Here is a 16,856-nt window from a genome sequence, read left to right as displayed (position 1 = left end):
GTTTAAACTCGCATGCAAATGCATATGCAGCTGCTTAATATAAAAGGACCTAGTTACATTTTTTAAAACCAATATCTGCTTGTACAAGGCTCTTCACTGGACTACTAGTAATTACCTGTAAGTTGCCTTAACAGAAACATCAATTTTGAAATTCTTCATTTTGGATAGAACGATAGTATGAGCTTCTATATATTTTTAATAACTTTTAAATATTTCCAAAGAGTGATTTATTCTTCAAATTATTTAGAACCATTATGTTTTATGCAATGCTTATAGTGGTTGGTCTATAGTAAGTCCAGAGAAGGGCTACCAAAATGGTAAAAGGACTAGTAACTAAGTCCTGTGAGGAATGGTTAAAAGACTGAGGTATGTTTAGCTTTCAGAAGAGAAAGTGGAAAGCAGAGACGATATCAGTCTTCAAGTATCTAAAGGGCTCAGACTCATTCTTGAGGGTTCAGACTTACTCTCACTTGCTCCAGAGGGTAAGACTCGAACTAATGGGATGAAACTTCAAAGATGTAGATACAGATTAGGCATTAGGAAGATCTTGACACTAAGAGTTCTCAGTGGAAACCACATGGAGTGGTTTCTTCCCCTTCACTGGAGGTTTTCAGACAGAGGCTGGACTTGATAACCTCTTAGGTCGCTTCTGACTCTGTGATTCTGTGGTTTAGAATAAAACTATTCAAATAAGCTAATGTTAGAAAGCTCGCTTGTAACTGTAATTCTCTATGACATATTAGCAATCCATGCTATCTGTAGGATTTAATAATACCTTGTACAAGTTGTGTCATAAAAGGAACTAAACTGCTTGTGAAAACAGGTGACATAGAAAAAGAACTTGTCAGTGCCTTTGGCTAAAATAAAGGCTATCTTGTCAGTGCCTTTATTTGTTTATTCAGTGTTGTTATATAGTAGCTGATACAAAAATTACCTGATGCTGAGAAGTGGATTAGAAAAACTAATTTTTGCATGTTTTCTTATTTGTGAAAAATTCCATGAAGAGTTGTTATGGATGTCAGAAAATCTTGTTAAGATGGATTTTAATAAAAGGACAAGTGGGATCTGATGGGATGGCCTTGAGAACATATGAAAAGCCATGCTGTTCCTATCATAGGTGTTTCTTATTGTACTTTCTGCCTCACTGAGTTTCCTACTGGAAACCTACAAGCCTGGCATGTTTCTCCCAGCAACTGGTATCAAGAGGCATATTCATGAGAATTTTGGGAGGAGTAGGGGGCAAAGGTACATGGTAGGATATGACTTGTGTGCCTAGCACTCATGGCTATTGCACATCTGTCCAGTTTTCTTGTATATGCGCTATTGATTTTTTTTAAAAAGTGTCATCTTTTTCATATGTTTGACAACTTCTCATGATTTGTCAAAAAAAAAAAAGGAAGCTGCCTTGTACTGATCAGACCATTCTTTATTTAGCTTAGTATTTTCTTTGCTAAAATGGAAGCAGCTCTCCAGCGTTTCATCTGGAAGTCTTTCCTACCTTTTCTGGAGAGGATAGGGTTTGAACCTGAGAAAGTCTACATGCAAAGCAGATGTTCCGCTTCTAAGCTAGAGCTGTTCCCTTCATCTTAGAGATATTCATGTGTGTTCTGTACAGCAGTGATTGACAGGGGTCCAGTGAGTGGTTGACTGTAGCCTCCCCATGTCCATGGCCTGGCGCTTGCTCACTGCTTCAGCCTCAGCCTGGTAACTGCTTTTGAATGTAATCATGGGAGAGAAGCTTGATATAAGTTGAATAAATATTTTCCCTTCCCTTCTTCAGGTAAGAAATGCTACTTGATTTAGTTTGCATTCCATCCCCTTGCCCTGAAGTGATGCTCTTTAGTAACTTCTGAGACCTCCAGATCTTCACAACAGTGTTCTCTACACGAGAAAAACTAATTTCTGAGCAGCTATATACCAAATTGCCTCAGCACCAAGAAGACCACCATATAACAGAAGGTGAGAGAAAAGAAAACAGCCTTGTATTTATCAGAAGCAACTCTAGTCCTTAGTAAATTTTATTAGCAGTATAATTTTGGCCTGTATCTTGTGTCTCCCATTCCAGTCTAGCACATCAGGAGACTGGGTAACAAACACACCTATACCACAAATAGGCACAATAATAACATTTACCTTGTAGGGCTGACATAGCTATAAACATCATGTTTCAGGCACTAGCCTGCTTTTTAGTGTTTAGAAACCCAGAAAAAATACTTCCAATTATTTCTAAAAGATCTGTATTAGAAATATTATGAATTTCTGTCTTTGTTCCTATTGCCCAATCTCAGCAATAGAAGTAACCTTATTTTGTAGAAGGCAGTAACTACTTCTCAGTCAGGTGGATTAAAATTGTAATTACAGTATGCGTGTCAGTCTTCGTTGAGACAGTTCGTTCCTTGACTAAGAGCACTAAAAAGCAAGACTTAAGTTTTCTATGGGCAGAAGAGTCACTATATGATTGGCATTAGATCTTTAAAGGAAAGCTGAGAATGTGAGGATTATAGCTCATTAGGTCAGGGAGGGAGGGAGTCCAGTCTGTCTGATTGCCTGTTCTGGTGTAGAAGTCTGGGTCCCACTGGGTGGCACACTGAGAATGGGACCCTGTAAATGATCAAGTAAAGTATAATTTGAGCAAGACTTGTGAAGAAGTCTCTAACTAATACTAACGTATAGTAAGTATTAGGCTAATTAATGGGTTTTAAAGCATTCTATCCACCCTTAAATACTTTCCAATGCTTTTATTTTGTGCTGTGATGTTCACTTTTTGAGTGTTCAGAATTCTTCACATTATTCCTGTATTCCATGCGTTCTTTGTGTTGCTGTGACCTGCTAAAATAATACATGAATTTGTGTGCTATCTCACTTATGAATGAAATTTACCAAGATACTAGATGCCTATTGGAAGTGATCAGCTGGCAGAGCTCTAGTAAATTTAAGATGAATCCTCCAAAAAAAGAAGAGTTGCTAGGAACACACAAACACACACACGTCCTGTGTAATCTCTACCTTCCATATCTTGTCTACCTAAGTTTGCTAAAATCAGCTCCCCATCATGGATGCAAACATGGGAGCAGTGCCAAAGCAGGTGCAAGCCAGCTAGTATGGGCAAAAGTTTACAATGACACAAAAATACTTTCATCAGTGCCATATTGGAAAATAGCAAATTTAATCAGTAAATATTGATTAAATTTTATGATAATGCTAATATAATGGGGATGGACAAAAAGGAAGTGCAGATGAATCTCTCTAGGAGACATAAATATACTTCATGCATACTAAGGCAGGGGGAATATCTTCTCCCAGTTCCACTATGATCCCAATGATCCCTATGCACAGCCCAATTAATGCCCTGGGGAGAAAGTATCTATCCTCTCTTTATTTTTAACCTGTTCTTAAGACTTTGTTGTCCTGTTATATACTGTGTGGGATCAACTTTGTCATCGTTGTCACCATCATCATCATCATTTCTTGATATCTGTTGCAACGAGTGGCAAATAAATTACTGTAACGAATTAAAGCCCAGCAAGTAAAGCCCTGATACCTCTTCGTGTAGAAGTACTTCCATGCTCTGAGTTTCACCTTTTACCATTTGGCCCATTGGATTCTCAAGGAGTAATCAGCAAGTGCCCATCCAAGCAGCACAGTTGGTGTTTGAATGGTTGCAGCCTTATCCTTGGATCAAAGTGGGCTCAGCCTCCCTGCCAGCCTTTTCTGGGCAAACTTGCTGAGTCTGTTTTTAGCCCAGCTCAGCTGAGGAGAAAGGAATGCAGCTACTAGAGTAACCCAGCATAATCTTTATGGGCAGAGGGAGCAAATGCTGAAGAAGTATGAAGTATGTTTGAATCCCAAATCCAGCAAGGTACAGTTTGGTAATCCTTGATATAATCTATACAACCCACTTCAGGTAGATCAGTATTAGTTCTATATTTCAAAGTAGACTTGGGCCTGAGAGGTGGTGAATTGTTTTAAGGCAATTTGGTAAGTTCATAGTTGAAATGAGATTTGAATTGGGAATTTCTTGGCTCAAAGTGACACCTTCAGCCAGTCTTCCTTGGTTTCCTATTTGTAAAATAATGCATTGCACACCTGCTATGGTGACAGATTTCTTCTAGTTCCATTCCATTGAGTTCCATTTAATTATTTTTTGTATTGCATGCACATGTTTTCTGATTACCTCATTAGCCTAATTAATACATAAAATAAAGTACATTTTTCAAAAGAATAATGCCACTAAAAATAAACTAGTTCCATATTTGATGTGCCACAAGACAGTTATTATTATCATATCTTGAGCTATTGTGCTTTCCTGTTGGGAGAAAGAGTTTGCCAACTGTTAAACTCTACCTTTGAGAATTAAGGAACTTTCTTTTATAGCAAGGTCAACCCAGCAATTTCTAGGTTTTTCCATCTAGCAAATCTGATCTCAGTTTTGCCTGAAAATCTCAGCAAGTCATTCCAAATTTGTGACCTTTAAATAATCATAGAAATTGAGAACTACCTTTTTGCCATGGTCTCTTTTTATTCTGCATTCTGATCTATTTTTATTCTATGTTGTCTTTGAACTGGGGATTAAATGTTAAGATTAGAGGTAAATACTGAAGCAGTATCTTCAGCACTGCTCTAAAGATTATTTTTAAGCTTAAATTGAGAACTAGAGATCTCTCAACAGCTCTTGTGGTCATTGTGTACCACTTGAGTGAGACAATGACATAGTACAAATAGGTCCATAGGCTTGATAGTATCACATGTAGCAAGAAGAGCTAGAAATATAGCCCCAGTCTTGTGCCTCTTCTGGAAGCCATTCTGGATACAAGAGCTGAGTGCCAACACTTAAATCACAAGGACTGGGATATGGCCTGGCACCAAGGTGATTTGTATTTAGAATATCATCAGCAAAGACTGCTGCTAGAAAAATGCGTTTTTCAAAGTACCTTGTGTTGAAAGATGTCAGCCACAGCAGTTAAAAAATAATAAATTAGTAGCTTTTCTCTTAAGTTATTTCATTGGCAATCTAATTTCCTTTGTATGATTAAAAAAATGATTACATGTTTGTTATTTTCCCTGTTTCTACACACAGTAGAATTTCTCACCTTTTTGTTGTACACATGGTGAAAAGCAAATTTTCTCTGATGTCATGTGTATGCACTAATTTCTACCTGTATCATCTTTGTTATTCCTGTTATAATTTGGTATTGTAAATTTGAAATCCTTCTTTTAATTGTTAATAGTCAATTCCCCTCAGCTGTTTTGCTTCACAAAAGTTGGCATTTACAGCCATACTTCCTCTGAACCTGAAGATTACATAGAGCTGTCACTTAATAATCAGCTCAGTGAGAGCTGACAAGGTTATAACCAAAACAGGACGACATAATTGAAATAACATGACACTCAGGAAAGCCTCATAGTTTTCAGAAGTACAAAAATAGTTATTGAAAAATTTTTCTGGGAGAATCCAGGCTAATGAGTCTTAGTGCTGAGGAAGGGAGATAGAAAAGCATGATGGCTGGAGGAGAATGGGATCCCATATCATGGAAGATGTAATGGTTGATTGCCTAGAACTTTTAACATCGTTAACTCTAATTTGATACTTGGATTTGTTTTAGGAGCTACTGACTTTCCCATTTTTTTAAAAAAAAAAATAGCCACATCTATCTATCTGTCTGTCACTTCCCCAAACTTCCAGTTTAAAAACTTAATACTAATCTGGGTAAATTAGCAGCAGTAGGTTTTTCAGAAATGGGGAAGATACTAATTGGAAGTGCTTTTCTCTCTATAGGACTTTAGTTTTGCAATGTTGTGATATCGGCAGACATTTTTTAAAAAATTGAATTGCTTTAGTATACAGGAAAAATATTGTAGAAAGAAAAAAAGTTATACACATAGAAAACAGCTCAAGTTTTAACACATCATTAAACTTTGACCACATGAAATAATATTGATCAGCCAGTCCATTACAGCGATGAAGAACCACTTTATAAACAGAGAGCAAATGCATATTAACAAGATTATAAATCCAGGGTAGCACTATCTTTCCATTGAGGAACAATAATTTGTTTTGCTACTCCCCCATTATTCTTCATGTAATCATAACTCCCAAATTTGACATCCCTAATTTAAAAGCACATGTACATCTCTAAATCATATTAGTCTTCCCAAACTGTATTAACAAACTTATGAACATTTAATCAAACCAGGTAATAGTGTCACAAGTCCATAGCATACATGTAAGTGTCCCCTCCATCGTTTTACATTTGTGGGATAGTGAGACTGACGGCCAGCATGTTCTTTGTAAACATTATTTGAGGTGTCTACTAAATATGAAAAAAAGTTACGTTCTCATTTTAAAATCATAAGATATATACTTAAGTAGTTACATACTTATCTTGTTCTCCTTCTTTAAGTATATCTGAAAGAAAGAGAAAGAAGCTCAGTATAATTTAGAGGAGGCTGGCTAATTTTCTATTATTAACAATTGAACAATCTAATTTGCAAAGGCAATATTCATTGTATATTTTTCTTCTGGAAAAGATATTCTTCTCCAAGCTGAAATACCTCTTTATTTAGAAGCTCAGTATACTGCTAATATTGTTTCATGTTTAGAGGAATGCTATACAAAATTGGACTTTTAAAAAAAAGATATTGAGGCAGTTTATTCTAAATAGTAAAATGCTTCTTGGATTTCTGATATATCTCTTTGTCCTCATATTTCCTGAGCTTCGCTCAACCCCTTTATCTTGTTTTTTTTTTTAAAGTACTTCCTGTCTCTTTCCCTGGCTGATTTTTGTGCTATAAAAATGCGTGCCTCTTTAGAAATGGAGTTGTGTGAGAAACAAATACTGCCATCTAAAATTCTTCAAGACTTGAGTTTTGTTTTAAAAAGTCATGCACATTAGACATTACATGCTACATAAAGGGCATAAACTAATGCCCTAATAAGGGTGATGTGTTTTTTGCATGACCAAGATGCTTATTTTTGTTTTTTCTATTGAAAAGCCTGCTCTTTTGTGATTTTCTGTCCTTTTAAATGGCAGTTGTCTAGTTGTTTAATGCTGTCCTGCCATCTAGTGGCAAGCATGGAACTCACAATTTGTTTTTCTTTTAAAATTCCTGATGGTTGTATATATTATTTTTAAACCTAATTTTATCTAATTACTGCAAAGAAAAAAACCAGCAAAAAAGTAGAAAAATACCACCCAGTTATCTGTGTATCCAACTAAAATATTTGAAATATGAGTAAAATAAATCAGTTCAGGTGTCTCTTCCAGACAGCAGAAATCCAGGAGTATCAAATTCAGAACTGATTGCCTGTTGCTGGGTATATGATCAGCTTCCCAATGAACTGCTGTACTGTATTTTAACAGTTAAGTTTCAGATTGTCCACACTAGTTCATCTGAAAACTGGATCTACATACCTGTTTAAGAGTTTGACAGTCAGTGTATTGTAGCACACTGATTACATTGAAATTTGAAACTCTCACTTATTTCTTTCAATGGTTTTATACCTGTGGAAGTATTCAGTGCTGTTCTGCATTAAAAAGAACAATCATCTCTCTCTCATTCCCATAAATCTTAAAAAGAAAAAAGAGAATGAGAATTCATTTTTTTTGTTATGTGGTGAGCCTCTAAGCCATTGAGTTTCCAGGCTGACATACAGTACTGTGAGACTGCAGGCCTGCTTAGCATATATAACATTAATGTATCAGTATGTATCTCTCTCTCTGTTTGTTGTTTATTCGTTTAGTCGCTTCCGACTCTTCGTGACTTCATGGGCCAGCCCACACCAGAGCTTCCTGTCAGTCGTCAACACCCCCAGCTCCCCCAGGGACGAGTCTGTCACCTCTAGAATATCATCCATCCACCTTGCCCTTGGTCGGCTCCTCTTCCTTTTGCCTTCCACTCTCCCTAGCATCAGCATCTTCTCCAGGGTGTCCTGTCTTCTCATTATGTGGCCAAAGTATTTCAGTTTTGCCTTTAATATCATTCCCTCAAGTGAGCAGTCTGGCTTTATTTCCTGGAATATGGACTGGTTGGATCTTCTTGCAGTCCAAGGCACTCTCAGAATTTTCCTCCAACACCACAGTTCAAAAGCATCGATCTTCCTTCTCTCAGCCTTCCTTATGGTCCAGCTCTCGCAGCCATATGTTACTACAGGGAACACCATTGCTTTAACTATGCGGGCCTTTGTTGTCAATGTGATGTCTCTGCTCTTAACTACTTTATTGAGATTTGTCATTGCTCTTCTCCCAAGGATTAAGCGTCTTCTGATTTCCTGACTGCAGTCAGCATCCACAGTAATCTTCGCACCTAGAAATACAAAGTCTTTCATTGCTTCTACATTTTCTCCCTCTATTTGCCTAGCCCATATGGAATCATATTGTCCAGTGAATAAAAAGCTCATTAAAAGGCTGAATGTTGCCAAATTTCATTTATACTCTGAGATACAAGCATTCCTCCATGAGTATGCAGTCACCATTTTTGGGACAGTTCAGGTGTGATATATCCAAAGTTCTCCATAGATGAAAAGATTCCAAATTTTATGGATACAGTTTAACAAAACATTAACATTTTAACCTTTAATTGCCTTCAAAGAATCTGTTTCACCATAGCATTAATATCTAACCCATAAGATATGTACCAAAGTATGATAGCTACTGTACCTGTCTTTAAAAGTAGGTAGATACACAGAAACAAACATACACTTCAGCTTCTGAATCAGTAGACTCAGACTAATCCCTAATATGACGTGGCTTTACACTGGCACATCACATGTTGGATGATTTCACTTATGAAATAAATGAAAGAAGCACCAAATGTGGTGGTTTTTGTTCACTTAAGCTCTGATTATACATTAGTTGAACTTACCTGAAGCTCTGGTAACATTCAGTGGCAAAAATATGGGAAAATCAGAAAGGGCAGCAGCTGACTAGACAGGTGGAACATACAATTTTCTGCCCCCAGCTTCAAGTCTTGTACCAATTGTGGCCCTACCTGGATCATGAGGATCTTGTACTGGTAATTCATGCCTTCATCACTTTTCAAGTGCATTCTACCTGCACCTGCTTATGAAGACTGCAGTAGATACAAAGTACTCAGTTACTGTGGGGAGGGGGAGAATGTCATTGTCAAAAGCACATTGCTCCTGTGGGGGGAGGAGGAGGAGGAGTTGTTTGTTCCAGCTGTTTTTTATATTTTTACCATGGATGTTTTACATTCTTTGCTACATTGAGGATGCTTTATTATTGATTGTCATTGTAGACTGCTATGAGTCTATAACTGATGTGGAGATATATAAATAGAACAAACAAACAAATGTATAACTTTTCCAAATATACATCCTATTGGAAAGCATCTTTTTGAAATACCTACCTTTTTAAAATGAATTTTTGAACAGAGATGCTGTCTGTCTTCATTCAGTGCTGCATGTCTAAGCTATACAGCAGCATTTCTTTTTTCTCAGGACCCCTTTCCACTTTTAAAAATTATGGAGGACCCCAAAAGAGCTTTTTTTTGTTATATTTATCAATATTGACTGTATTAAAAATTAAAATAGATGTATTCGCTGCCATTGCCGCCTCTTCTCATGGTTGTTTGATGGGATTTTAATACTGTATTATATTTCAGTGTAGGCTGGCAAATAATTTTGATTTCACAGATCTCTGAGAGGATCTTGGGGGAGCCCTAGAGGTCCTTGGGCCATACTTTGAGAAACACTGCTATAGAGAGTTCATTTTGGCATATTGTTCTAATTAATTCCCTTTGAGATCTATGGTGAATTTCTTTACATTCCTAGAGGTGATTTGAGTTGGGGGCATCAAGTGATCTCATTATTCAAGAAAAAGGAGGGCAGGATTCCTAAGAGACGTATCATTCTTGGATCTCCTTCCCTAACAGCCTGTTTGTTGATTGAAAGTTGAGCCTTAAAACATCATTGGAAGAATAAACTGAAAGCCACTGAAGTACATGATCACCAGTCCTTCACAGTCATGTCATTGAAATGTTTTTCTGAATGCTTTACACTTTATTCCTAAGTAAAACTTTAAACCTGATTAATCCTTGATGGTTTCAGCTGCTGATGCATGATCAGAATGAGTGGCTTAGGAGAGAACATCTTGGACAATATGAACAGTGACTCAAGAAAACGCAAACCATTGCCCTGTGATATTGCAGGACCAGGGTAAAGTATTTTCTTGTTTTTTAATACTGTTAGTACAGCACATTTACAAATAGTGAATGGTATTTTCAGTATTTAAAATTGAGCTAGGTGTTAATATTTAGCATCAGATTTTAGTTGATGACATACTTAAAATGCTGAAATGAGGGCAAACCATAGTATTGCAAGAAAAAAAAAGTAGTTTAGGAGGAGGAAGAGATTAAGTATGTAATTCATGTTTAACTCAATAAAGCAGGCAATCATTTTTCTGTCAAGGACTTGATTCTTCAAGGGTAATCTGTTTGGATTGTTTAATAAGCAGAGTAGAAGTAAACTGAGAGTTGAGCAAAGCCAGTAGTAGAGAGAGACTCTTTTCTCTCTTTTTTCCTTTTTCACTCTTGTTCTTTTTCTGGTACCGTCTTGCAGCTGCAAGAAAGTGACATATTGCTCTTGCCAGAAATCTGAACTGATGGAAAAAAAGAGGCCACGGACCACTTCACATTAGAAATGCGATAGCAGGCTGTCTAACTCTGCGATAAATTAAAAGTAATATAACGAAAAGTCATTCACACCCACACACACTCACGCACACATAGTATTCTACCCACTTCCATCTCAGCCAAATTTTCCATTTTCAGGATTGTACCCATGTCTTGGTTTCTGCCCTTTAATGGTTTTAGTTCCTTTCTTTTCTTCTCCTTACTTGTCAACATTTATTTAATGCAGAATTATCCTTGTAATCCTTGGTGTTTGTGAGTAGTAATTTTTATTTAGATGTCACCTTAATAGAAAAAAAAACATTGCTTTCTTTCAAGAACTTTATTTTTCCCTGTAACACTAGCATTCCTGAATTGATTTTTTTATTCAACCTTGAAAAACATTGTTGTGAGTTCCTATTCAGAAACCAGTTTTCCTCAATTTTTTTTTTGAGAAGTGTAACATTCAGCCACGTGACACCCAGTTAGAAAATATCAATGGGGCCACGGGAGGGTATATTTCCAAAGGGTTAGATATGACTTAGTGAGTTGCAGTTATTTAACATATTTATACCTTTGTGTGTACTTTATCCAGGTTGCCATGGTAATAAAATCAAAAGCACATATACTTTTAATTTAGCAGTTTGATTAATACTTTTTATAAAAGGAAATATGACCAGAAGCCATAACCTCATAACACCACCCCCCTCTTTAAGTCTTGTATGCAGTGGAGAGAAGCGGCGACGTGAACAGGAAAGCAAATATATTGAAGAACTGGCTGAGCTGATATCTGCTAATTTGAGTGACATTGATCATTTCAATGTCAAACCAGATAAATGTGCAATTTTAAAGGAAACAGTTCGACAAATACGTCAAATAAAGGAACAAGGCAAGACTGATTCTTAAACTATATAAAAATACCCCTTCCTATATAAAAATCATCTTCCAGTAGGCATGGAATCTGATTTTAGCTTTAAAACAAGAGACACATTTCTATTTTTTGTTAAATATTTGATTGATTAAGCTAACATTAACAACAAGGATACTACAAATAAAATAACTGAAGGATTGACTGACATTTTCTAAAATGAATTATAATTTTACATTTATTATATTCTGTTAGAGTCAGTAAAATAGTAGATTGGTTAGGGCCAAGCCATATTATCATAGAATCACAGAGCTGGAAGGAACCATTTAAGCCCCTTCCATGATCATGTTATTGTTTTGAGGGAGAAAGTGAAGAGTAGAAGAGATCATGGAAGAAATATGTGGGCCTATGGCCCTTTCCTGAAGTTGCCATAACACAGTTCTGGATTTTCTCTTCCCATTTAAATACTTATCTAATCTTCCCTATTTAAAAAAAGTCATTTTTGATACATTTTTCCTGTATAGAAGGGAGGAAGCAGCCTCAGAAAGCTTTCCTCCTCTAGTATGGAATAAAAATTAGTACAGCGAATGTTCCAGCACTGGTTCCTCAGCTGTGTTAAATGCTCATTAAACATTTTTAAGGATAATAATAATAAGTAATAGTAGTAGTTAAATTTGTATATATCCAGTGCCATGCTTATATGTAGTACCATTTTCAAGACTTGCTTTTCAATTTCAGGAAAAACAGCATCTACTGATGATGATGTTCAGAAGGCTGATGTATCTTCAACAGGACAGGGTGTTATTGATAAAGATTCATTAGGACCTCTCCTCTTACAGGCAAGTGTATGGGCTATTCTAATTTTAATACTGCTAGGATAGCATAAATCTGGTGAATCAGTAGCACAGCAGAAACCTCTATGTTTGTTACTGTATTTGTAGTTATTAAACAGCCATTTTCAGAAGATTCTATCAGCTTTCCATTTTTTTCACAGTTCAAAAATTGTGAAAATTGGGATTCCTTCTCTTTCTAGAAAGTGAGTAATGTACACTTTTTCCAGTCTGATGTCTACAAGATATGTTGGACTGTGATACATGTAATTCTGAGTTAGCATAGTATTTGGTCCACCTATCTGGAATGTATTGGAGGACATCAGGTTTGGAAAGGATGGATTGAGTTGGAAGTTGCTTCTAACAATAATCTTCCAAGAGCAACACGAATACTCTTCTGCTGCAGCAGATTCCCACTTAGATTGTAATTCTTAGTACCCTTATTTGGAAATAATTCCACGGGATTTAGTGGAGTTTACTTCTGAATGAATAAGTATCGGATTACCTACATGCATACATATCCATCATATTATTCCCTTTCAGGGTAAGCAGTGTTATACAGAGCACAGGAAAGGGGTAAGAAATAGTAAGCCAAAGAAATTAGAAGCATGGGCTGAGAAAAAGAATAGGAAACAGCTAAAACTAATTTATCCTAAAATGATTTATTGTTTCATTCATTCCTTCATTCCTCTTCATTCCTTTTTGTTTTTACAGACTATTGTTCCTTTCATCACAGCCATATATTATCTTTTTTCTTTAAACTTTTCATCTTTCCCTTTATGCAGAACTCATCAACCCCATCCATCCATGACTTTCTATATCATCCCATATCTCGTAATGCATTTGCTGTTCCTTTATGTATGTTTTGCAGTTTGATCCTGGTTCATTCTCTCCGTATGATCCAGTCCCCTGTATCACATTCAGAATGCTACACAATTTCCCCCCCAATCTCATCTCTGGTTTTCCGTCACTATTCACTGGAGTGTAACATGCTGTCAATCTATGGATTCTTGCTTTCATATGCACCCATGTTAACCTATTGATACTTTATGACATATCTTTTCATTCTTTTATTCATAATTAAATCCACACATTTACTTCCCTACAGATACTCACACCACAAGATCAGACCATTCAACTCAGTTAATCCTTCCCTCTTTCTCTTAGCTTCACAGATATGAAACATACTTATTTTTTCTTTAATCCATTAATTATTTATTTATCCATTTATTCCTCTTACACTGCATGTTATAGTCTTCCATATGGCATGGGTGTCACCACATTGGCCCAGAGATACTGATCTCTGCTGCCCATTATGGCTTTGATTAATTAAGGCTTTCACGTGATGTTTTAAAATAAGATGAAGGAATAGACTAGGTTTTCAGATGTAATCATTCCCATGCCACAGTGCGGCATTCTCTGCTAATAGTAAGGACAATACTGGTCAATTTTGGCACATTCTGCCTAATGTGGTGCAAGGATAGTGAAAGTCCAGTTTTACCCCGAGGATGCTCATGCTAATCTATCCAAGCTAGAATCTTTAAATCTAGAGATTACCTTGCAAGCGAGCATAATTTTGCCTACATCCTACCAACTAGGAGGTATATGCTGTGTACAGTCACAATGCAAGTATAGGATTATGAATGAACACAAGAGATTTGGTATTTATTGTGTATTGCTAAGTATAGGATTACAGAATGCAGTATCTATTTCAGTACATAATAGCTGTAAATTCACCTTTGTGTCTGTATGTGTTTAAATGCCTCAATACTAGCTTTCCATAACTTTGTTTCTAGGCATTAGATGGCTTCTTATTCGTAGTAAATCGAGATGGAAACATTGTATTTGTATCTGAAAACGTCACTCAGTATTTGCAGTATAAACAAGAGGACCTGGTTAATACCAGTGTTTACAGTATCTTACATGAGGAAGACCGGAAAGATTTTCTTAAAAATGTACCCAAATCTGCAGGTAATAAAGCTTTTAATAATCACTGAGCATTTCAAATGTGCAAAAGCGTTGTTTAAAAAAGCTGACTTTTATGTTCAACTTTAAACTATAGTATTATATAGACTATAGTATTAGTCTATATAACTATTATATTATATAAACTATAGTATTAACTTTTAAAGTACCTCTTCAAATTTTTATTTGCATTATACCTTAATATGGACTTTTTTTCAGCAAACTCCAGTATTATATTTAGCCAAATTATACTTGGGTCTCTGTAACTTCTTGAAAAAGATCGTTTATATAATTTAAATTGTTGTTCCACCTATATACAGTATTCTATTCCATATCTTGCTTAGAGTTGTACTTGAATCGTATAGACCCTAGTTCAAATCCCCACTTGACCATCAAGTTTACTGAGTGCCTTTGGGCCAGTTGCTTCGTCAACCCACCTCACAGGGTTGCTGTGAGGATAAAATTAGGGGATTTCTCCATCTAAAATGCCTTGAGCTATTAAAGCAAAGTCTACATGCAATAAGTAAAGACACACTATTGTTTGTTAATGGAAATTGAAGCCATTGCTGTTCAGTTCAGCTACCTTAAATATATTATTGTATGGATTCTGTCAAAATACTGACTTTTCATTCTTACCAAATTTTGCAGAACATAACATCAAACAAAGTTTTGTTTATTTTTTTTTGCAATAGATGTCTACTACCCCATCTTAATGCTTTAAGTAAATTTGGTTAAATCTCATTGATGTTAATCATATTTAAGCATTAAGTATTTAAAGAAGCAAATTCAGTTATTATTTCTATTAGAGTTAGGTTTTCATATATTGCTCTAGTTCCCAGAAATGATGCACTTAATGGCAAAAGGCACTTTGACATGAATGATTAGAAGATTCTGAACATTTTTTAATATTTAGTCCAAAATAGATTGTTTCTGAGAAAATGGAGAGAACTCTTAAGGATTAATAATTCACAGTGATACACATTTCCTGATCAAACAGGGAAAATGATATTGACAGACTTTTGTCCATCATATTGTTTGTCCATTTTTCATTTAGAATCCATTGCAAAAAAAGCTTTCCTTTGTCATTTTGCTTAGGAGGGTCTTAAAATTACTTAAATCTCTTGTACCAAAATGATCTCAGGAAAGTGGAGGCAGTGCATATCTTGGTTTGCTTGCAAATTAGCATTGTTGCGTATGATTGACAGTACTGGTAACATTTAGGCAGTCCAGAAAATAGAAATGAGAATATTTGAGACTACTGCTTGATTGTCTTTCCAGCTTCCATCATCCAAGTGCAAGATAAATTCAGGCAGAGTTCATGCCACAAACACTGATGGTTGATATTAGAATAGTCTTCTACCTTCTTCCTCCCTTCATTAGACTTGTAACAGATTTTGGGTTTTTGCCTGCCTGCTATATGATGCCCCATGCATTAAATTAGTTTTTTTTCTTTTGTGGATAATTCTTAGCAACACATAAATACTACATACAATAGTATGCTCTAACCCTAATCCTAACTGTCTTCAGTTCTAAGTAGCCAGTGTAGCTGAATAAATACAGAATTAAAGTCATAATACCTTTTCCACCAATGTTATGAGAAGTTATTTTATATTTGTATGTTTTTTTTAGTGAATGGAGTTCCTTGGACCAATGAAGCACCAAGACAGAAAAGTCATACATTTAATTGTCGCATGATGGTGAAAACGTTACACGAACTTATAGAAGATATAGGGAGCAGTCAGGAATCGCGTCAGAGATTTGAAACCATGCAATGTTTTGCTTTATCACAACCAAGAGCTATGCTAGAAGAAGGGGAAGGTAATGGCAAGTAATGATTTGCCACTTAGCTCCATCTGGAGTGGTAAATCATCCATTTACAGGTAGTCTTCACTTACTGACCAGCCGCTTAAAGGCTGTTCGAAGTTATGATGGTACCCCAAAAGTAGGTTTCCAACTGGGGCCTGAAATTATGACCCTCACAAGGCCTCCGCGATCACGTGACCCAGATTTGGCCATCCTGGAAGTGGTGGCCATTTTGGGAAACATGACCGCCCTTTGGTACCAGGAAGTCCTCCAGGGTTATGACGCTGGATTTCTGAGGCAGCAGGCCTGGTCACGTGGTCGCACTGCTTCCTGTGATTTAGCAGCCGGCAGCCGGAACCTTGTGTGTGCCTTACTGTACAGGAAAAGTAAGTGTTTTTTCCATACAGTACTGCATGCTTGCCTTTAATTTTTTCCCCAGTTTTTGTTTAACTTAAGTAGACATTTGTATGGTAGCATGCATGTTCCATCCTCTGCCTGACTAATTTTTAATTATATTTAACAATACTGAATGCTGGTTTACTGTTTTTAAAACAGTTGTTTTATAAAAATCAGATTGATATACAGTACTGTACAGTAACAAAAGCTGCAGAGTCTACTACAGACGGAAAAAAAAGTTACAGTACTGTACAGTACCTTTGAACCTGTTTAGTGCTGTACTGTAGAACAAAGATTCCAATGAAGACCTTAGAGTGAAAGTTTTTAATAATCAACCAGTAGCCACAGAAGCATTTCCATAGTCATCT

The 16,856-nt window shown here is 36.2% G+C and overlaps 1 protein-coding gene across 4 annotated transcripts in view; it reads left to right on the top strand.

The window, feature by feature from the left end:
• The window catches only part of NCOA3 (nuclear receptor coactivator 3), a 221,839-nt gene that overhangs the window by 72,292 nt on the left and 132,691 nt on the right, over positions 1–16,856 (top strand). For all 4 annotated transcript variants that reach the window (XR_010067532.1, XM_063297102.1, XM_063297100.1 and 1 more), the window contains exons 3-8: positions 1,781–1,959; positions 10,067–10,174; positions 11,343–11,515; positions 12,233–12,333; positions 14,121–14,295; positions 15,919–16,107. Coding sequence is in view for 3 of the 4 variants with exons in the window: in XM_063297102.1 (XP_063153172.1) it covers positions 10,077–10,174; positions 11,343–11,515; positions 12,233–12,333; positions 14,121–14,295; positions 15,919–16,107 (736 nt within the window). In the remaining variant the exon portion in view is untranslated. The remainder of the gene's footprint in view (positions 1–1,780; positions 1,960–10,066; positions 10,175–11,342; positions 11,516–12,232; positions 12,334–14,120; positions 14,296–15,918; positions 16,108–16,856) is intronic.

Source organism: Candoia aspera, chromosome 3, assembly GCF_035149785.1.
Source record: "Candoia aspera isolate rCanAsp1 chromosome 3, rCanAsp1.hap2, whole genome shotgun sequence".
In the NCBI taxonomy this organism is placed as follows: Eukaryota; Metazoa; Chordata; class Lepidosauria; order Squamata; family Boidae; genus Candoia; species Candoia aspera.
This window is presented reverse-complemented; position numbering and strand designations above follow the sequence as displayed.